The sequence below is a fragment of the Salvelinus alpinus genome, chromosome 6 (genome assembly GCF_045679555.1).
Source record: "Salvelinus alpinus chromosome 6, SLU_Salpinus.1, whole genome shotgun sequence".
NCBI lineage: Eukaryota > Metazoa > Chordata > Actinopteri > Salmoniformes > Salmonidae > Salvelinus > Salvelinus alpinus.
This window is the reverse complement of record NC_092091.1, coordinates 9,325,804-9,348,521: the sequence shown is the minus strand read 5'-3', so window position 1 is coordinate 9,348,521 and position 22,718 is coordinate 9,325,804. Positions and strand designations below refer to the sequence as shown.

General features: G+C 45.5%; 1 protein-coding gene across 2 annotated transcripts in view; it reads right to left on the bottom strand.

Annotated features, from left to right (window-relative positions):
• The window catches only part of LOC139577811 (dual oxidase 2-like), a 42,806-nt gene that overhangs the window by 3,112 nt on the left and 16,976 nt on the right, over window positions 1–22,718 (bottom strand). The window contains exons 17-31 of one of the 2 annotated variants that reach the window (XM_071404985.1): window positions 22,453–22,638; window positions 20,997–21,222; window positions 20,630–20,723; window positions 19,095–19,270; window positions 18,798–18,870; window positions 16,885–16,965; window positions 14,781–14,959; window positions 13,087–13,317; window positions 12,691–12,790; window positions 11,908–11,957; window positions 8,763–8,890; window positions 3,712–3,865; window positions 2,869–3,101; window positions 1,160–1,318; window positions 332–487 (exon numbers count right to left, since the gene is read on the bottom strand). In XM_071404985.1, the coding sequence (XP_071261086.1) occupies window positions 332–487; window positions 1,160–1,318; window positions 2,869–3,101; window positions 3,712–3,865; window positions 8,763–8,890; window positions 11,908–11,957; window positions 12,691–12,790; window positions 13,087–13,317; window positions 14,781–14,959; window positions 16,885–16,965; window positions 18,798–18,870; window positions 19,095–19,270; window positions 20,630–20,723; window positions 20,997–21,222; window positions 22,453–22,638 (2,226 nt within the window). The remainder of the gene's footprint in view (window positions 1–331; window positions 488–1,159; window positions 1,319–2,868; window positions 3,102–3,711; window positions 3,866–8,762; window positions 8,891–11,907; window positions 11,958–12,690; window positions 12,791–13,086; window positions 13,318–14,780; window positions 14,960–16,884; window positions 16,966–18,797; window positions 18,871–19,094; window positions 19,271–20,629; window positions 20,724–20,996; window positions 21,223–22,452; window positions 22,639–22,718) is intronic. The other variant, XM_071404987.1, reaches the window with a different exon arrangement.

The following is a 22,718-nucleotide window of genomic DNA, read 5'->3' as shown; positions in this document are numbered from 1 at the left end:
ACGTCCTAAAGTCTTAAAGTCTTAACGTCCTAAAGTCTTAACGTCCTAAAGTCTTAAAGTCTTAACGTCTTAAAGTCTTAACGTCCTAACGTCTTAAAGTCTTAACGTCCTAACGTCTTAAAATCCTAAAGTCCTAAAGTGCAAACTCTGCCCTCCTGGTGCATAATAGTAGCTACAACTAAACTACACAATATATCTAAACTGTTGTACTCTTATCCTGTGACATTTCAAGCACTTTTAGGGCCAGTTTTCCAGACCCAGATTAAGCCTAGCCCTGAGTTGAGAATGTGTTTAATCTACGTCCAGGAAACCGTTTGTTGGTTGTTCTCACCAGCATGGTGGTTCGCAGGTCAAACTTCTCTGCCAGCTGTGTGATGTAGATGTGGACAGAGACCAAATCCAGACTGTCCTGCTCCTCCACCTCCCGGATGATGTCAGACACCCACTCAAACTGACGCTGCGTCCGTGTCACCCAGATAAAGTATATCTGCAGACAGACAGGATATTCCCCCCCGGGCAAAGCCAAAGGTTAGGCATAGGGATTCAGATTAGGTTAAGGACATAAAGGCAGGAGGTTTATTTACTTTTATTCTGATACGGGACTGTGTAAATACTGTACATGTAACCATATCTACATGTACATACTACCTCAATCAGCCTGACTAACCGGTGTCTGTATGTAGACTCGCTACTTTTATAGCCTCGCTACTGTATATAGCCTGTCTTTTTACGGTTGTTTTATTTTAGCATTTCACTGTAAGGTCTACTACACCTATTGTATTCAGCGCACGTGACAAATACACTTTGATTTGATTTGGATCACTAGAAGAAGGAGAAGAAGAAGAAGAAGAAGCAGAAGAAGGAGAAGAAGAAGAAGAAGAAGAAGAAGAAGCAGAAGAAGAAGCAGAAGAAGGAGAAGAAGAAGAAGAAGGAGAAGAAGCAGAAGAAGAAGCAGAAGAAGAAGCAGAAGAAGGAGAAGAAGCAGAAGAAGAAGGAGAAGAAGCAGAAGAAGAAGCAGAAGAAGAAGCAGAAGAAGGAGAAGAAGCAGAAGAAGAAGGAGAAGAAGCAGAAGAAGAAGCAGAAGGAGAAGAAGGAGAAGAAGAAGCAGAAGGAGAAGCAGCAGAAGAAGGTTCCTGACATTCTCACGTGGACAGCTTACTTTTTTACACTGTATCTTGAACTTGACTGAGGACTTGAACACCAGGTCCTTGAGGATGGAAGCGAAGGGGGTGACTCCAATCCCTCCTCCCACCAGCACTGACACCTCAAAATTTGTCCAATCCTGGTGGCCCTCCCCAAACGGCCCGTCCAGGTACAGCTGTAGAATGGGAGTACAAATATGTGATAGAGAAAGCATTGCAAAACAGCAAGAATCAACCATCCAACCAACCAACCAACCACAATCATGCAGGCACACAGACACGCTTACAGCAGACACGTATGGATGCACAGATGCACACACACAGACCCCCCCAACCTACACACAGACCCCCCACCATACACACAGACCCCCCACCCTACACATACACATCCTCCCTCCATGCCTCCCTCCTTCCCTCCCTCCTTCCCTCCCTCCATGCCTCCCTCCTTCCTTCCCTCCATGCCTCCCTCCTTCCTTCCCTCCATGCCTCCCTCCTTCCCTCCCTCCATGCCTCCCTCCTTCCTTCCCTCCATGCCTCCCTCCTTCCTTCCCTCCATGCCTCCCTCCATGCCTCCCTCCTTCCCTCCCTCCATGCCTCCCTCCTTCCCTCCCTCCATGCCTCCCTCCTTCCTTCCCTCCATGCCTCCCTCCTTCCTTCCCTCCATGCCTCCCTCTTTCCTTCCCTCCATGCCTCCCTCCATGCCTCCCTCCTTCCCTCCCTCCATGCCTCCCTCCTTCCTTCCCTCCATGCCTCCCTCCTTCCTTCCCTCCATGCCTCCTTCCTTCCCTCCATGCCTCCCTCCTTCCTTCCCTCCATGCCTCCTTCCCTCCCTCCATGCCTCCCTCCTTCCTTCCCTCCATGCCTCCCTCCTTCCCTCCCTCCATGCCTCCCTCCTTCCCTCCCTCCATGCCTCCCTCCTTCCCTCCCTCCATGCCTCCCTCCTTCCTTCCCTCCATGCCTCCCTCCTTCCTTCCCTCCATGCCTCCCTCCTTCCCTCCCTCCATGCCTCCCTCCTTCCTTCCCTCCATGCCTCCCTCCTTCCCTCCCTCCATGCCTCCCTCCTTCCTTCCCTCCATGCCTCCCTCCTTCCTTCCCTCCATGCCTCCCTCCTTCCCTCCCTCCTTCCTTCCCTCCATGCCTCCCTCCTTCCCTCCCTCCATGCCTCCCTCCTTCCCTCCCTCCATGCCTCCCTCCTTCCCTCCCTCCATGCCTCCCTCCTTCCCTCCCTCCATGCCTCCCTCCTTCCTTCCCTCCATGCCTCCCTCCTTCCCTCCCTCCATGCCTCCCTCCTTCCTTCCCTCCATGCCTCCCTCCTTCCCTCCCTCCATGCCTCCCTCCTCCCCTCCCTCCATGCCTCCCTCCTTCCTTCCCTCCATGCCTCCCTCCTTCCTTCCCTCCATGCCTCCCTCCATGCCTCCCTCCATGCCTCCCTCCTTCCCTCCCTCCATGCCTCCCTCCTTCCTTCCCTCCATGCCTCCCTCCTTCCCTCCCTCCATGCCTCCCTCCTTCCCTCCCTCCATGCCTCCCTCCTTCCCTCCCTCCATGCCTCCCTCCTTCCTTCCCTCCATGCCTCCCTCCTTCCTTCCCTCCATGCTTCCCTCCTTCCTTCCCTCCTTCCCTCCCTCCATGCCTCCCTCCTTCCCTCCCTCCATGCCTCCCTCCTTCCCTCCCTCCATGCCTCCCTCCTTCCTTCCCTCCTTCCCTCCCTCCTTCCTTCCCTCCATGCCTTTGGATATGTTCCCAGTTGTTCCAGGTTGTTGGGGGCGTATGCCTCTCGGAGGTGGCTGGTCCAGGGGCCTATGGCGCGGATGTGAAGGCTGAGGGTCTCTTCATGTGGAGCTGACGTCAGGGTGAATGGGTGATACTCATCTGTGCCAAGCGCCAGACACGCCACCCTCACCCACTGGCCTGAGCGGTACACAAAGCCCTGGGGACGCTTGAACTCCAGGAATGTCACTTCTATGTTGGGGTGGGGAGGGGTTGAGAGAGAGAGAAGAGATAGAATGAGATAGAGAGAGAGGAGAGCGACCAGTAGCACAAGGCAATAGCCAGAGTGGAGGGGAATACAAGGATAGAGCTAGAATTAACCCACAAAGAGCCTTAACTGGAATGGGAATTTATGCATTCATCCGCCCATCCATCCATCCAATCCACCATCCATCCATCCATCCAATCCATCCATCCATCCAATCCACCATCCATCCATCCAATCCATCCATCCATCCATCCATCCATCCATCCATCCATCCATCCATCCATCCAATCCACCATCCATCCAATCCACCATCCATCCATCCATTCAATCCACCATCCATCCATCCATCCATCCAATCCACCATCCATCCATCCTTCCATCCATCCATCCAATCCACCATCCATCCAACCATCCATCCATCCATCCATCCATCCATCCATCCATCCAATCCACCATCCACCATCCATCCATCCATCCAATCCACCATCCATCCCTCCTTCCTCACTCCTTCCTCTATCCCTCCCAGCCCCCCTCCCACCCACCAACCAACCCACCCTTCCTCCCTCCCCTCCCACCCTCTATCCCAGTCCCTACCTGAGGGCAGCAGCGTAGCATTGACCACAGGGATCTCCACCTTCTTCCTGTTGAGGCTGATGAGTTTGTCCAGGAGGAAGAGCAGTCCCGGGGGGATCAGGTAGATGTAGAAACGAGGCTCCTGGAGCAGAGCAAAGCTGCCGTGGATGACCGTCTGGCGGGACGAGACATGGCCAAGAGCATCATGTTTTAGATACACTAGAAACGAGGAGACGAGACATGGCCAAGAGGCTCATGTTTTAAATAAACTAGAAACGAAGGGATGAGACATGGCCAGGAGCATCATGTTTTAGATACACTAGAAACGAGGGGACGAGACATGGCCAGGAGCATCATGTTTTAGATACACTAAAAACCAGGGGACGAGACATGGCCAGGAGCATCATGTTTTAAATAAACTAGAAACAAGGAGACGAGACATGGCCAGGAGCATCATGTTTTAAATAAACTAGAAACCAGGAGACGAGACATGGCCAAGAGGATCATGTTTTAGATACTAGAAACGAGGGGACGAGACATGGCCAAGAGGATCATGTTTTAAATAAACTAGAAACGAGGGGATGAGACATGGCCAAGAGGCTCATGTTTTAAATAAATTAGAAACGAGGAGACGAGACATGGCCAAGAGGATCATGTTTTAAATAAACTAGAAACCAGGGGATGAGACATGGCCAAGAGGCTCATGTTTTAAATAAATTAGAAACGAGGAGACGAGACATGGCCAGGAGCATCATGTTTTAAATAAACTAGAAATGAGGGGAGGAGACATGGCCAGGAGCATCATGTTTTAGATACACTAGAAACCAGGGGATGAGACATGGCCAAGAGCATCATGTTTTAAATGAACTAGAAACCAGGGGATGAGACATGGCCAGGAGCATCATGTTTTAGATACACTAGAAACGAGGGGAGGAGACATGGCCAGGAGCATCATGTTTTAGATACACTAGAAACGAGGGGAGGAGACATGGCCAAGAGCATCATGTTTTAGATACTAGAAACGAGGGGAGGAGACATGGCCAGGAGCATCATGTTTTAGATACTAGAAACGAGGGGAGGAGACATGGCCAGGAGCATCATGTTTTAGATACACTAGAAACCAGGGAAGGAGACATGGCCAGGAGCATCATGTTTTAGATACACTAGAAACGAGGGGACGAGACATGGCCAGGAGCATCATGTTTTAGATACACTAGAAACGAGGGGAGGAGACATGGCCAGGAGCATCATGTTTTAGATACTAGAAACGAGGGGAGGAGACATGGCCAGGAGCATCATGTTTTAAATAAACTAGAAACAAGGAGACTAGACATGGCCAGGAGCATCATGTTTTAGATACACTAGAAACGAGGGGAGGAGACATGGCCAAGAGGATCATGTTTTAGATACTAGAAACGAGGGGAGGAGACATGGCCAGGAGCATCATGTTTTAGATACACTAGAAACGAGGGGAGGAGACATGGCCAAGAGGATCATGTTTTAGATACTAGAAACGAGGGGAGGAGACATGGCCAAGAGGATCATGTTTTAGATACTAGAAACGAGGGGAGGAGACATGGCCAGGAGCATCATGTTTTAGATACACTAGAAACGAGGGGAGGAGACATGGCCAGGAACATCATGTTTTAGATACTAGAAACGAGGGGAGGAGACATGGCCAGGAGCATCATGTTTTAGATACACTAGAAACGAGGGGAGGAGACATGGCCAGGAGCATCATGTTTTAGATACACTAGAAACGAGGGGACGAGACATGGCCAGGAGCATCATGTTTTAGATACACTAGAAACGAGGGGAGGAGACATGGCCAGGAGCATCATGTTTTAGATACACTAGAAACGAGGGGACGAGACATGGCCAGGAGCATCATGTTTTAGATACACTAGAAACGAGGGGAGGAGACATGGCCAGGAGCATCATGTTTTAGATACTAGAAACGAGGGGAGGAGACATGGCCAGGAGCATCATGTTTTAGATACACTAGAAACGAGGGGAGGAGACATGGCCAGGAGCATCATGTTTTAGATACACTAGAAACGAGGGGACGAGACATGGCCAGGAGCATCATGTTTTAGATACACTAGAAACGAGGGGACGAGACATGGCCAGGAGCATCATGTTTTAGATACACTAGAAACCAGGGGATGAGACATGGCCAGGAGCATCATGTTTTAGATACTAGAAACGAGGGGAGGAGACATGGCCAGGAGCATCATGTTTTAGATACACTAGAAACCAGGGGAGGAGACATGGCCAGGAGCATCATGTTTTAGATACTAGAAATGAGGGGAGGAGACATGGCCAGGAGCATCATGTTTTAGATACTAGAAACGAGGGGAGGAGACATGGCCAGGAGCATCATGTTTTAGATACACTAGAAACGAGGGGAGGAGACATGGCCAAGAGGATCATGTTTTAGATACTAGAAACGAGGGGAGGAGACATGGCCAGGAGCATCATGTTTTAGATACACTAGAAACGAGGGGACGAGACATGGCCAGGAGCATCATGTTTTAGATACACTAGAAACGAGGGGACGAGACATGGCCAGGAGCATCATGTTTTAGATACTAGAAACGAGGGGAGGAGATATGGCCAGGAGCATCATGTTTTAGATACACTAGAAACGAGGGGAGGAGACATGGCCAGGAGCATCATGTTTTAGATACTAGAAACGAGGGGAGGAGACATGGCCAGGAGCATCATGTTTTAGATACACTAGAAACCAGGGGATGAGACATGGCCAGGAGCATCATGTTTTAGATACACTAGAAACGAGGGGAGGAGACATGGCCAAGAGGATCATGTTTTAGATACTAGAAACGAGGGGAGGAGACATGGCCAGGAGCATCATGTTTTAGATACACTAGAAACGAGGGGAGGAGACATGGCCAGGAGCATCATGTTTTAGATACTAGAAACGAGGGGAGGAGACATGGCCAGGAGCATCATGTTTTAGATACACTAGAAACCAGGGGAGGAGACATGGCCAGGAGCATCATGTTTTAGATACTAGAAACGAGGGGAGGAGACATGGCCAGGAGCATCATGTTTTAGATACACTAGAAACGAGGGGAGGAGACATGGCCAAGAGGATCATGTTTTAGATACTAGAAACGAGGGGAGGAGACATGGCCAGGAGCATCATGTTTTAGATACACTAGAAACGAGGGGACGAGACATGGCCAGGAGCATCATGTTTTAGATACTAGAAACGAGGGGAGGAGACATGGCCAGGAGCATCATGTTTTAGATACTAGAAACGAGGGGAGGAGACATGGCCAGGAGCATCATGTTTTAGATACTAGAAACGAGGGGAGGAGACATGGCCAGGAGCATCATGTTTTAGACACTAGAAACGAGGGGAGGAGACATGGCCAGGAGCATCATGTTTTAGATACTAGAAACGAGGGGAGGAGACATGGCCAGGAGCATCATGTTTTAGATACTAGAAACGAGGGGAGGAGACATGGCCAGGAGCATCATGTTTTAGATACTAGAAACGAGGGGAGGAGACATGGCCAGGAACATCATGTTTTAGACACTAGAAACGAGGGGAGGAGACATGGCCAGGAGCATCATGTTTTAGATACACTAGAAACGAGGGGAGGAGACATGGCCAGGAGCATCATGTTTTAGATACACTAGAAACGAGGGGAGGAGACATGGCCAGGAGCATCATGTTTTAGATACTAGAAACGAGGGGAGGAGACATGGCCAGGAGCATCATGTTTTAGATACACTAGAAACGAGGGGAGGAGACATGGCCAGGAGCATCATGTTTTAGATACACTAGAAACGAGGGGAGGAGACATGGCCAGGAGCATCATGTTTTAGATACTAGAAACGAGGGGAGGAGACATGGCCAGGAGCATCATGTTTTAGATACTAGAAACGAGGGGAGGAGACATGGCCAGGAGCATCATGTTTTAGATACTAGAAACGAGGGGAGGAGACATGGCCAGGAGAGCAAAGGAAAGGGCTAAGAGGAAATACACTTCATGTTCTCCCTACAGGGACCAGCATTTACATTCAATCCAACCAAAACGCATCCTACCGGCTGTAGGTATGTATTTTTAAAGTTATATAGCTTAAAAACTTGATTGCTGACATGGAAAACATTTTGGGACTATATCAACAATGGACTAATGAAGCAAAGAGCAAAAATATAGTTTTTGGGTGGAATTTAGTAGGTAATAAATGAGAGGAGCAGGCTCCTTCCTTCACCTACTGACTAATTGACACTCTCCTAGACCACTTATCAGTTTACAGGTCACGTAGGAGTCGAGGAGAGCACAGAGGAGTCGAGGAGAGGATGGAGGAGTCGAGGAGAGGATGGAGGAGTCGAGGAGAGGATGGAGGAGTCGAGGAGAGGACGGAGGAGTCGAGGAGAGCACAGAGGAGTCGAGGAGAGCACAGAGGAGTCGAGGAGAGGATGGAGGAGTCGAGGAGAGCACAGAGGAGTCGAGGAGAGGATGGAGGAGTCGAGGAGAGGATGGAGGAGTCGAGGAGAGGACGGAGGAGTCGAGGAGAGGACGGAGGAGTCGAGGATAGGACGGAGGAGTCGAGGAGAGCACAGAGGAGTCGAGGAGAGCACAGAGGAGTCGAGGAGAGGATGGAGGAGTCGAGGAGAGCACAGAGGAGTCGAGGAGAGCATAGAGGAGTCGAGGAGAGGATGAAGGAGTCGAGGAGAGGACGGAGGAGTCGAGGAGAGCACAGAGGAGTCGAGGAGAGCATAGAGGAGTCGAGGAGAGGACGGAGGAGTCGAGGAGAGCACAGAGGAGTCGAGGAGAGCATAGAGGAGTCGAGGAGAGGATGGAGGAGTCGAAGAGAGCACAGAGGAGTCGAGGAGAGCACAGAGGAGTCGAGGAGAGGATGGAGGAGTCGAGGGAGAGGACGGTCTTTTTGTCCAAATGAGAATCTCCCTGTGTTCACCGTGGTTCAACGTTATGGCAAGCCCCTTCGGTTAACCAGCAACTACTATAGTAATACACATCTGTATATGTTGTACAAGGTATACGTATATGAATATAATGTATCTCTGTGCTCACCAGAATGTAGACGACCACATAGAGGTAGTGTGTGAGCCAGAAACCCCGGAAGCTGATTCGTCGGAAGTAGTGAGTGGCAAAGACGTACATAAACGCAAAGATGAAGAGAAGCAGGATGCCCGTTAATCCTGCAGTAACATTAGAGAGAGAGAGAGACACGTTAGAGTAACAGAGAGAGAGACAACGTTAGAGTAACGTTAGAGAGAGACGTTAGAGTAACATTAGAGAGAGAGACACGTTAGAGTAACGTTAGAGAGAGAGACACGTTAGAGTAACGTTAGAGAGAGAGAGAGACGTTAGAGTAACGTTAGAGAGAGAGACGTTAGACTAACGTTAGAGAGAGAGAGACACGTTAGAGTAACATTAGAGAGAGACACGTTAGAGTAACATTAGAGAGAGAGACACGTTAGAGTAACGTTAGAGAGAGAGAGAGACACGTTAGAGACACGTTAGAGTAACATTAGAGAGAGACACGTTAGAGTAACATTAGAGAGAGAGACACGTTAGAGTAACGTTAGAGAGAGACACGTTAGAGTAACGTTAGAGAGAGAGAGACACGTTAGAGTAACGTTAGAGAGAGAGAGACGTTAGAGTAACATTAGAGAGAGAGAGAGAGAGACACGTTAGAGTAACATTAGAGAGAGAGAGACACGTTAGAGTAACGTTAGAGAGAGAGAGAGACACGTTAGAGTAACATTAGAGAGAGAGAGACACGTTAGAGTAACATTAGAGAGAGAGACACGTTAGAGTAACGTTAGAGAGAGACACGTTAGAGTAACGTTAGAGAGAGACACGTTAGAGTAACGTTAGAGAGAGAGAGATGTTAGAGTAACGTTAGAGAGAGACACGTTAGAGTAACATTAGAGAGAGAGAGACACGTTAGAGTAACGTTAGAGAGAGAGAGACGTTAGAGTAACAGAGAGAGAGAGACACGTTAGAGTAACGTTAGAGAGAGAGACACGTTAGAGTAACGTTAGAGAGAGAGAGACGTTAGAGTAACGTTAGAGAGAAAGAGACGTTAGAGAGAGACACGTTAGAGTAACATTAGAGAGAGAGAGACACGTTAGAGTAACGTTAGAGAGAGAGAGACGTTAGAGTAACAGAGAGAGAGAGAGACACGTTAGAGTAACGTTAGAGAGAGAGACACGTTAGAGTAACATTAGAGAGAGAGAGAGACGTTAGAGTAACGTTAGAGAGAGAGAGACACGTTAGAGTAACATTAGAGAGAGAGAGAGACATGTTAGAGTAACAGAGAGAGACACGTTAGAGTAACGTTAGAGAGAGAGACACGTTAGAGTAACATTAGAGAGAGAGAGACGTTAGAGTAACGTTAGAGAGAGAGAGACACGTTAGAGTAACATTAGAGAGAGACACGTTAGAGTAACATTAGAGAGAGAGAGAGACACGTTAGAGTAACGTTAGAGTAACATTAGAGAGAGAGAGAGACATGTTAGAGTAACAGAGAGAGACACGTTAGAGTAACATTAGAGTAACGTTAGAGAGAGAGAGAGAGACACGTTAGAGTAACATTAGAGAGAGAGACACGTTAGAGTAACGTTAGAGAGAGACACGTTAGAGTAACGTTAGAGAGAGAGACACGTTAGAGTAACGTTAGAGAGAGAGAGACGTTAGAGTAACATTAGAGAGAGAGACACGTTAGAGTAACATTAGAGAGAGAGACACGTTAGAGTACCGTTAGAGAGAGAGAGACACGTTAGAGTAACATTAGAGAGAGAGACATGTTAGAGTAACATTAGAGAGAGACACGTTAGAGTAACGTTAGAGAGAGAGAGACGTTAGAGTAACGTTAGAGAGAGAGAGAGACACGTTAGAGTAACGTTAGAGTAACATTAGAGAGAGAGAGAGACATGTTAGAGTAACAGAGAGAGACACGTTAGAGTAACATTAGAGAGAGAGAGAGACGTTAGAGTAACGTTAGAGAGAGAGAGACACGTTAGAGTAACATTAGAGAGAGAGACACGTTAGAGTAACATTAGAGAGAGAGAGACGTTAGAGTAACGTTAGAGAGAGAGAGACACGTTAGAGTAACATTAGAGAGAGAGACACGTTAGAGTAACATTAGAGAGAGAGAGAGACGTTAGAGTAACGTTAGAGAGAGAGAGACACGTTAGAGTAACATTAGAGAGAGACACGTTAGAGTAACATTAGAGAGAGAGACACGTTAGAGTAACATTAGAGAGAGAGAGACATTAGAGTAACGTTAGAGAGAGAGAGACACGTTAGAGTAACATTAGAGAGAGACACGTTAGAGTAACATTAGAGAGAGAGACACGTTAGAGTAACATTAGAGAGAGAGAGACATTAGAGTAACGTTAGAGAGAGAGAGACGTTAGAGTAACATTAGAGAGAGAGAGAGACACGTTAGAGTAACGTTAGAGAGAGAGACATTAGAGTAACGTTAGAGAGAGAGACACGTTAGAGTAACATTAGAGTAACGTTAGAGAGAGAGAGACGTTAGAGTAACATTAGAGAGAGAGAGACACATTAGAGTAACGTTAGAGAGAGAGACGTTAGAGTAACGTTAGAGAGAGACACGTTAGAGTAACATTAGAGAGAGAGAGACACATTAGAGTAACATTAGAGAGAGAGACACGTTAGAGTAACATTAGAGAGAGAGAGACGTTAGAGTAACGTTAGAGAGAGACACGTTAGAGTAACGTTAGAGAGAGAGATGTTAGAGTAACGTTAGAGAGAGACACGTTAGAGAGAGACACGTTAGAGTAACATTAGAGACACATACAAGTATTGAGCTACTGTAATATTCAGCAATAACATAAAGTAGCTCTTTAACGTCAATATTTTGGGAGTAAAGCAAACCCAGCGGGCAAAACTGGTTGCATTGGCTTCATTATGGTCCCGTGTGGTCCCGTGTGGTCCCGTGTGGCTCAGTTGGTAGAGCATGGCGCTTGCAACGCCAGGGTTGTGGGTTCATTCCCCACGGGGGGACCAGGATGAATATGTATGAACTTTCCAATTTGTAAGTCGCTCTGGATAAGAGCGTCTGCTAAATGACTTAAATGTAAATGTAAAATTATAACTAGAAACAGGTTGAAATGACATAATTATGACATCAACTAGTTTTGCCCGGTTGTGACTGGTGGGAATGGTTTGTATTCTGTCCTACCTGGAACACTCTGAAAGAACCACCACGACCATTTCATCGGCATCTCAGACCTGCAAATGGCCAATACATAGTAAATAGTCAACTAATTGTAAATAGTCAACACAGAGTAAATAGTCAACCCACAGTAAATACTCAACACAGTAAATACTCAACACAGTAAATACTCAACACAATAAACAGTCAACACAATAAATAGTCAACACAATAAATAGTCAACACAGTAAATAGTCAACATAGTAAATAGTCAACACAATAAATAGTCAACACAATAAATAGTCAACATAGTAAATAGTCAACACAATAAATAGTCAACACAATAAATAGTCAACACAGTAAATAGTCAACATAGTAAATAGTTAACACAATAAATAGTCAACACAATAAATAGTCAACATAGTAAATAGTCAACACAGTAAATAGTCAACATAATAAATAGTCAACATAGTGAATAGTCAACACAGTGAATAGTCAACATAATAAATAGTCAACATAGTAAATAGTCAACATAGTAACTCGTCAACACACAGTAAATAGTCAACACACAGTAAATAGTCAACCCATAGTAAATACTCAACACATAGCAATTCAGATACAAGAGTATGCATGTAAAGAGGTACGCATGCATGTGAAAATGGAGAAGAATCCCCAAAATATTCCCGAAGAATCCAGAAGAATGGAGAAGAATCCAGAATAATGGAGAAGAATCCAGAAGAATGGAGAAGAATCCAGAAGAATGGAGAAGAATCCAGAAGAATGGAGAAGAATCCAGAATAATGCCATTACCCATTGTTGACTAGGACCTTGGGGAACAGACAGGCCAGGATGCTGAGGTCACTGATTGAGAACACGTAGACATTAACCACATGACCCAGAGAATGGACAACTAAAGAGGAGAGGAGGAGAAGAAGGAGTTTAATTCAGGAGCAAAACATAACATGAACTGGAAACACGTTGTAAATGTGTTACTACAATGAGATGTGAAGAACTAGTATTCATAAATGTAGGAGTTCCCAAAAGTGAAATCATCAGTTCTCCAAGTGAAATCATTTAGACAAAAAATATAAATATATTTTTTGGATTTTACATTGGTGAGTGACTTTTTTCCAATTCCGCCCAGTCAACCCCTCCTTTTGTGTTGATACTCTAAGAAGTGTCAACCTCTGACCTCTAACCTCTGACCTGTGAGTAAGAGGGCGGACATGGCCATGAAGCGGTGGAAGTCGATAGCGGCGTCGAAGGGGATGTATTGGTTGAGGAAGGTCTCTCGTCCCAGGGTGATGAGGTTACGGCACACCGTCAGCAGCATGTAGGGGTACAGGAAGGAGATGGCCGCCGCCGAACCGCGTGACACCAAGATACCCACCACCGACGTCTCCGGCACACCCGTGGAGTATGCCTGCAAACCATAGTCTAAACACGCAGCTAGGGGTTTGTTTCTGTTAGTCCACAGGTTTTACCTGAATCCCAAATAAGACCCTCAGCCCCTTCGGATTTCCTAGGGCACTCCCGTAGATCTGAAGGGATTGGATAAGTGTAATCAAAATGGCAAAAAAATTCAGCCAAACAGAAGGGTAAGTTTAAGTCGTCACCATATTGCTTAAACATATCCCATTCTGTTAGATCTACAGGAAGGATTAGGGCCAGGGCTTGATTTGGGATTCAGGGTATATACAAGGCTGGCAGAAGACCTTTATACTCAGATACAGTATAGCTATTGTAATGTGATGGAAAATGTACCTAAGCATTCATAAGATGCTTTTGTAGGGCAATGGAGTTAAAATTGCATGAGTAATCAACAAAATTATGAAAATGTCATTAAGTTAAGCATTTGTGTCAACTAAACAGTCGTCTCTCGTGATCGCCTTAGCTGATTTGGTTCTGGGAATTGAGATTCTTTTTTAAACAGGTAACTCCCAGCCTTCTTCTTCTTGGCACAGTTTACTCCCAGCCTGGTCTCAGATCTGTTTGTACTGTCTTGACAACAAGCAAAGGAGTTGGCGAGACAGCACAAAAAGATCTGGAACCAGCCAGGCTAGCTCAAATTCAAATCAATCAAGTGTATATTATAGCAGTTGTAACGAAGTGCCAGCTAACTCCCAAAACAGAAGAACAGACAGAAGAGAACATAATAGAAAAGAAGACAAGAGAAGACAAGATGAGAGAAGACGAGACAAGATGAGAGAAGACAAGACCAGAGAAGACGAGAGAAGACAAGACCAGAGAAGACCAGAGAAGATAAGATGAGGGAAGACAAGAGAAGATGAGAGAAGATGAGAGAAGACAAGAGAAAATAATAGAAAAGAAGATAAGAGAAGACAAGACGAGAGAAGACGAGACAAGACGAGAGAAGACCAGAGAAGACAAGAAAAGACAGAAGAAGACAAGAGAAAACAAGAGAAGATGAGAGAAAACAAGAGAAGACGAGAGAAGACAAGAGAAGACGAGAGAAGACAAGACCAGAGAAGACAAGAAAAGACGAGAGAAGACAAGAGAAAACAAGAGACGACAAGAGAAGATGAGAGAAGACAAGAGAAGATGAGAAGACAAGAGAAAACAAGAGACAACAAGAGAAGATGAGAGAAGACAAGAGAAGACAAGACAAGAGAAAACAAGAGAAGACAAGAGAAGATGAGAGAAGACAAGAGAAGATGAGAGAAGATGAGAAGACAAGAGAAAACAAGAGACGACAAGAGAAGATGAGAGAAGACAAGAGAAGACAAGACAAGACAAGATGAGAGAAGACAAGAGAAGACCAGAGAAGATGAGAGAAGACAAGAGAAGACCAGAGAAGACAAGAGAAAACAAGAGAAGACAAGAGAAGATGAGAGAAGACAAGACCAGAGAAGACAAGAGAAGATGAGATGAGAACTTACAGTAGCATCTCTCCAGAGCCACTCCGGCTGTGATGCCATAGACGATAGTGAAGCAAACAATGTGGCGACGGTAGTTCTCTACGAAGCGTTTGAATTGCTGGATCTTCTGCTGGATGGGGCTCCTGTTGTAACGCTCCTTCTTAGGCTTCACGTAGACCTTAGGACTCTGGAGGCCCGATCTGCATGGGAGGAGGAAGGAGGAAGTAATTTGCAGTGGTTTAGACTGAGAAAAGCTTCATTGTCCCACAACATAATTTATTGAACTGAAACTACCAAAGAAGGTTCAGGCCGTAGCATAATTCACTTCAATGGCATTTATTGCTGAACACGTTTAAGAGAAAGCTCCTTCAACAAAGCACTATTGCGACCTTTTTTAACTTTTATGTTACAGCAATGCAGCAATCAATGAATACAATGGATGAGGCAGAGTTAGCAAGGACAATAAAAATAAATCATAAGGACAGTGGGTAAAAACAACAGAACATCCGGGTGAGGTTCAGGCTGGATTCCCCTTCAGGGCAATAATTAAATGTTAAAAGGTATTACTGTGCGTTAGTGATATAACGAAGACACAGGATAGATAGAGTGTAAGTGCTGTGCTCCGTGGTAAAACCATCGTACCATCATCAATATATTTAAGGAACTCAGACTCAAGTCTAGTTTTATCTGATAATGGCGTTAAGTAGAGGCTGGTTGCATCACTGGGTGGACAACTCTAGATACCAGACATGAGGTCAACCACAAAGCAAACAACCCGAGGTAACAATGGTAAACCCATAATTACTGGTATCACTCTGCTTCACTTCCTTGAAACAGAATACTGTACATACAGGTAAGCACAACAACCATTACCACTACTGGTATCAACCTACTGTATAAGACCTTAATGAACTTTATGTAAATAGATTTTTTTTTATTATTAGAAAGCCATGCGAGAATGTCATGAGAAAATCTGTCAATAAAGAAAAGAGAAAAATGAAAACACGTGAGGAGAAGTCTGGTAGTGACATGAGCAGCATGAGGTTGGATGTGATCTCTGGTAGTGACATCAGCAGCATGAGGTTGAATGTGATCTCTGGTAGTGACATCAGCAGCATGAGGTTGAATGTGATCTCTGGTAGTGATATGAGCAGCATGAGGTTGAATGGAATCTCTGGTAGTGACATGAGCAGCATGAGGTTGAAGGGATCTCTGGTAGTGACATGAGCAGCATGAGGTTGAATTGATCTCTGGTAGTGACATGAGCAGCATGAGGTTGGATGTGATCTCTGGTAGTGACATCAACAGCATGAGGTTGGATGTGATCTCTAGTAGTGACATGAGCAGCATGAGGTTGGATGTGATCTCTGGTAGTGACATGAGCAGCATCAGGTTGAATGTGATCTCTGGTAGTGACATGAGCAGCATGAGGTTGAATGTGATCTCTGGTAGTGACATGAGCAGCATGAGGTTGAATGTGATCTTTGGTACTGACATCAGCAGCATGAGGTTGGATGTGATCTCTGGTAGTGACATCAGCAGCATGAGGTTGAATGTGATCTCTGGTAGTGACATCAGCAGCATGAGGTTGGATGTGATCTCTGGTAGTGACATGAGCAGCATGAGGTTGAATGTGATCTCTGGTAGTGACATGGGCAGCATGAGGTTGAATGTGATCTCTGGTAGTGACATGAGCAGCATGAGGTTGAATGTGATCTTTGGTACTGACATCAGCAGCATGAGGTTGGATGTGATCTCTGGTAGTGACATCAACAGCATGAGGTTGGATGTGATCTCTGGTAGTGACATCAGCAGCATGAGGTTGGATGTGATCTCTGGTAGTGACATGAGCAGCATGAGGTTGAATGTGATCTCTGGTAGTGACATGGGCAGCATGAGGTTGAATGTGATCTCTGGTAGTGACATGAGCAGCATGAGGTTGAATGTGATCTTTGGTACTGACATCAGCAGCATGAGGTTGGATGTGATCTCCGGTAGTGACATCAACAGCATGAGGTTGGATGTGATCTCTGGTAGTGACATCAACCACATGAGGTTGGATGTGATCTCTGGTAGTGACATCAGTAGCATCCGGTTGGAAATTCCCCAACCCTAGAGAACTTACCTTTTCCCTTGTCGTCTGCGAAGTTCCTGCCCGTCTTTCCCCGGGCTGTTGGAGAACTGTGTGTCCCCTTCTGTGGGTGAGCTAAGAAAGAGAAGACATTACAGTTTTTAAATAAAGAGCATGAGGCCTGCAGGCCGACGTTTGAAAACGGATGCTTAATCATATCAGCAGACAAGGGTGGAGTAATTAAAATAACTTGTAGAAATAATCGTAATAGTCGTCGTAATAGTAATATAACAGGTTAGTTGGAAAAAGGTAGTCATCGTCATGCCGTGAAGTAAATCATCATCATGTCCACATTCACACCCTGATAAGAGCATGACTATCGAGATCTTGGTGAATGGAGATTGTGAAATACAGTAAATTACCATGCAATGAAGAGTGCATTTTTTCAATCAATCAAATCAATGTTTTGTTTGTCTCTCAGTTCTCTCATAAGGGTGTATCCTCGTTACTAAGTTATTCTCTTCCTCTATTCTAATGTTGTTATCTTACCTGTTCCTCTCCAGGGTGATGAAAGAAAACGGGCTGGTGTTATTTGTAACGTCAGCTTCCAACTCACTCCCTCAAAACACGTAGATCCCCTGAACGCAGCTCACTTTCCAGCCCACTTTCCAGCCCACACTCTCAAACACGTAGATCCCCTGAACGCAGCTCACTTTCCAGCCCACTTTCCAGCTCACACTCTCAAACACGTAGATCCCCTGAACGCATCTCCCTCTCCAGATCCCAATCACCTGAATTCTGATCACCTGTTCACACACCTGTAGGTCATTATCAAACACTATTTAGTTCAGTTCTTTGCACCTCATCACTGTGAGGTATTGTTTGTTTTGTGACACATGTCTGTCAGAGCGATTGGTTTCCTGTGAGTTACTCCTCCCGTGTATGATAGTTTTTGCCTGCCTCACTAACGACGCCTATTCCATGCCTGTACTTTAACCTATCGGATTTCCTGTTACCTACCTATTGCCTGATCTCCCAGACTACGTTACTAGCCTTTTCCCTGCCTGTACTGTTGCCCTTTAGGACCCCTGTGTATGACCTTCTGCTGACCCAGCTACCTGCCTCCTCCTGTGGTCCTTTGCAATAAACACCTGCTGTGCCCTGTGCTTGAAACCAGCTCTCTGTCTCCCCTCATGTTCATTACATTATTTTCTTACCTGTTCCTCTCTGGGATGATGAAAGACACGGGCTGGTGTTATTATCTTACCTGTTCCTCTCTGGGGTGATGAAAGACACGGGCTGGTGTTATTATCTTACCTGTTCCTCTCTGGGGTGATGAAAGAAACGGGCTGGTGTTATTATCTTACCTGTTCCTCTCTGGGGTGATGAAAGACACGGGCTGGTGTTATTATCTTACCTGTTCCTCTCTGGGATGATGAAAGAAACAGGCTGGTGTTATTATCTTACCTGTTCCTCTCTGGGGTGATGAAAGACACGGGCTGGTGTTATTATCTTACCTGTTCCTCTCTGGTGTGATGAAAGACATGGGCTGGTGTTATTATCTTACCTGTTCCTCTCTGGGATGATGAAAGAAACGGGCTGGTGTTATTAACTTACCTGTTCCTCTCTGGGGTGATGAAAGACACGGGCTGGTGTTATTATCTTACCTGTTCCTCTCTGGGATGATGAAAGAAACGGGCTGGTGTTATTAACTTACCTGTTCCTCTCTGGGGTGATGAAAGACACGGGCTGGTGTTATTAACTTACCTGTTCCTCTCTGGGGTGATGAAAGACACGGGCTGGTGTTATTATCTTACCTGTTCCTCTCTGGGATGATGAAAGAAACGGGCTGGTGTTATTAACTTACCTGTTCCTCTCTGGGGTGATGAAAGACACGGGCTGGTGTTATTAACTTACCTGTTCCTCTCTGGGATGATGAAAGAAACGGGCTGGTGTTATTATCTTACCTTTTCCTCTCTGGGGTGATGAAAGACACATGCTGGTGTCGACTCAGTTTGTTTCCCCCCTCCTTCTCCATCCCTGCAGAGATACATAACATTAGAAGAAGAAAAAGAAGAAGCTTTGCAGAAGTCTTGAGAGTATTTTGTATCTCTGGTTGGCCTTTGCAGAAGCCTTTGAGAGTATTTTGTGTCTCTGGTCGGCCTTTGCAGAAGTCTTGAGAGTATTTTGTGTCTCTGGTTGGCCTTTGCAGAAGCCTTGAGAGTATTTTGTGTCTCTGGTCGGCCTTCTCCAGCCTTTGTCACCTTTGATGTTAAGCTGAGCGAAGGTCAGTGTCTTCTCGTGGTCCCGGAGCAGGAAGTGGAAGTCCTCCCAGGTAATCTGTTTCTTGTTCTCGAAACCTGCGGCCTCCAACATTGCCTCGATGGCCTCCTCAGCCTGGCTCTTAGACAGAAGACTGCTGGAGATCTCTATGAACGACCTGCAGAACAGACCACAAGATGGCCGGAGTTAAGACGGCCGGAGAATCCATTATACGGTGCTTATCTTTTTCATTCATTTTGGATTGCGCATAGAGCTGGATCTACAAAACAGATGGCATGGAATGTGGACGTACTTTGACAGACGGTGGCTATTGAGGTCTGAGTGTAATGTCCCTTCAAGAGACAATGTTTTTCATGAAATTGGATGATATTTGGATGAAACAGATCAAAGTATGATGACCCAAAGTATGAAAAATGACTGTTGCTTCTACACTGATCAAGTTTGACTATAATGTTACTGGTCGCCCTCCTCCCCCCCCATGTCAAACACTTGGATTCAGGAGGCGGGATTACTAAGGGGATAGTAACTGTCATTTTAATACACCAATTTATTTTATTTTTATTTAACCTTTATTTAAATAAATAAAATTGTTAACCAATGGTAACATGATATTCTCTTACCTAATTTAAATAAGTACCACCTTGTAACCAACATTGGAGGAGGAGGGGCGTGGATTATATAGATAGATAGCTACTCTAATGGTGCCAAAATCTTACTGTAGCAAATAATTAAATGTTTACACTATTCATTTATGGTAAAGATACTTATATGTCTCCGCTTCATCTGTGTCTGGTGTTAGCTAGTTACTGGCTAGCTAGGTCTTCATCTGTGTCTGGTGTTAGCTAGTTACTGGCTAGCTAGGCCTTCATCTGTGTCTGGTGTTAGCTAGTTACTGGCTAGCTAGGTCTTCATCTGTGTCTGGTGTTAGCTAGTTACTGGCTAGCTAGGTCTTCATCTGTGTCTGGTGTTAGCTAGTTACTGGCTAGCTAGGTCTTCATCTGTGTCTGGTGTTAGCTAGTTACTGGCTAGCTAGGTCTTCATCTGTGTCTGGTGTTAGCTAGTTACTGGCTAGCTAGGCCTTCAGCCAGCATGGTACAAAAGGGGGGGGGAAAGTGTTGTTCAAAACTTTGACGCAGTTGTCATGTCAACACATCTGTCAGTGCTGCTGTGAACCGCATCACAAGAGACATGCTAAACAGGAGATGTATTACAAAAATATACATCATTGATGCAATTGCTTTGTGTATCACCAAATTAGCTTGAGATGATTTTACAGCACCACTGTTCACTCCGTCTTGACAAAGCTGCCAGTCAAGGTGAGGTCATGACTATAAACTCCCCCGCCCACTCAGCTTTTCTTTTCAAACTTCCTGGTAGTTAGCCATGAGAGAGAAGTACTTTTTCTCAAATCTTGAGCATTTCTTTCCCCCCCAAAAAAAATATTATGAGTGATATTTTACATGGGAATCAGAATGACTGTTCGGGACCTTTTAAGTGAATTGATAACAGTGCTAACCTGAGCAGCCTGGAAAAATCATCTTTCGATAAGAAACCGTCCCCATCGATGTCGTGCATCGAGAACATCAGTTTAGACTTTTCCTCGGGAGAACCTGGACAAACAACACAGTGGAATATCAGTACAAAATCTGTGTTTCTTATTGGACAATTCCTGTTTCAGTCAGTTGTCTTCTGTTTGTTGCCTAATAAACACGACCTCCGGACTCCAGGGTTGGGATCAATTCCACTTCAATTCCAGTCAATTCAGGAAGTACACTGAATATCCAATTATCTTCAATGCTTTTCAATTAGTAAAATCTGAATTTGGAATTTGGTTTACTTTCTGAATTGACTAGAATTGAAATGGAAACCTACCCTGGACTCACCTTTCATGAAAATTACTATGACATCAAGGAACTCCTGGAAGGAGAGGTATCCGTTTCCGTCCTTGTCGGCCAGCGTGAACATGGAGTCAACAAAGAGAGAGTCCGGTTTGAGTGCCAGAGCGTCGGCAAATTCAGTTCCTGTCAGCTCAGTCTCCAGGGCTTCGCGGGTCTTCCTACAGGACGCACCACTCATGTCCCTGGCATCACAATTCTCTATCTCCAGGACCTATAGGGTGGGGATGGATGTATATATTTTTTTAACCTTTATTTAACCGGGTTGTCCCATTGAGCCAATACATATGAGTGATAGACCGTTTCGTCAACATGAAAGACAGGAGGATGGCATTGGCGTTTACCACCATGATCCGCTCACTGAAAGTAATCAGATTATGATCCTAAATTTGGGTAATCCTAAAGTTACTGATGTCAATTTTGGACAGGTAACTAGTAACTGCAATGGATTACATTGCACATGTCAGCATGGTGCCATTGCGATTGTTAATGGTGGTCACGTTGAATGGCTCAGTAGGTTAGAGGGGTGGCAGGTAGCCTAGTGGTTAGAGCGTCTGTGTCTGGTGTTTGCTAGTTACTGGCTAGCTAGGTCTTCATCTGTGTCTGGTGTTAGCTAGTTACTGGCTAGCTAGGTCTTCATCTGTGCCTGGTGTTAGCTAGTTACTGGCTAGCTAGGTCTTCATCTGTGTCTGGTGTTAGCTAGTTACTGGCTAGCTAGGTCTTCATCTGTGTCTGGTCTTAGCTAGTTACTGGCTAGCTAGGTCTTCATCTGTGCCTGGTGTTAGCTAGTTACTGGCTAGCTAGGTCTTCATCTGTGTCTGGTGTTAGCTAGTTACTAAAAGGTTGCTAGATCAAATCCCCGAGCTGACAAGCTAAAAATCTGTCGCTCTGCCCCTGAACAAGTCAGTTAACCCACTGTTTCTAGGCCGTCATTGTAAATAAGAATTTGTTCTTAACTGACTTGCCTAGTTAAATAAAACAAAAAATGGTGTTAACAATACTGGGGTTGTGGGTTCAATTCCTGCATGGGCCACGTAAACTGGCACTGTCCATACGGTGTACCAGGGTTGTGGATCTAACCCAATGTGACATTGGATAAAAGCGTCTCCTAAATTACAGTAAACATTTCCTAAATCTCCATTTTACAGTAAACGTCTCCTAAATCTCCATATTACAGTAAATGTCTGCTAAATCACCATATTACAGTAAACGTCTCCTAAGTCCCCATATTACAGTAAATGTCTGCTAAATCACCATATTACAGTAAACGTCTCCTAAATCACCATATTACAGTAAACGTCTCCTAAATCTCCATATTACAGTAAATGTCTGCTAAATCACCATATTACAGTAAACGTCTCCTAAATCCCCATATTACAGTAAACGTCTCCTAAATCACCATATTACAGTAAAGCATCTCCTAAATCACCATATATTCCAGTACCTTGGCAAAGGCACTCCTGATGAAGTTCTCTACTATCTGAGCTCTCTGGTCTCTGGTCACTGCCTCTCTCAGTAGCTCCTTCTCTGTCATGTCCCTCACAACCAGCACCTGTCCACAGTCTGTCACCTCAGAGCGAAGGTGCCGAACAAACTCTCCACGCTGGCCCTCGTCCTCAAAGTACAGCACCTGGGGACAGACCCCAACAAACAGAGATCACAGTCACACACACACACACACAGGGATTGGCATGGAAACATCTAACAGTG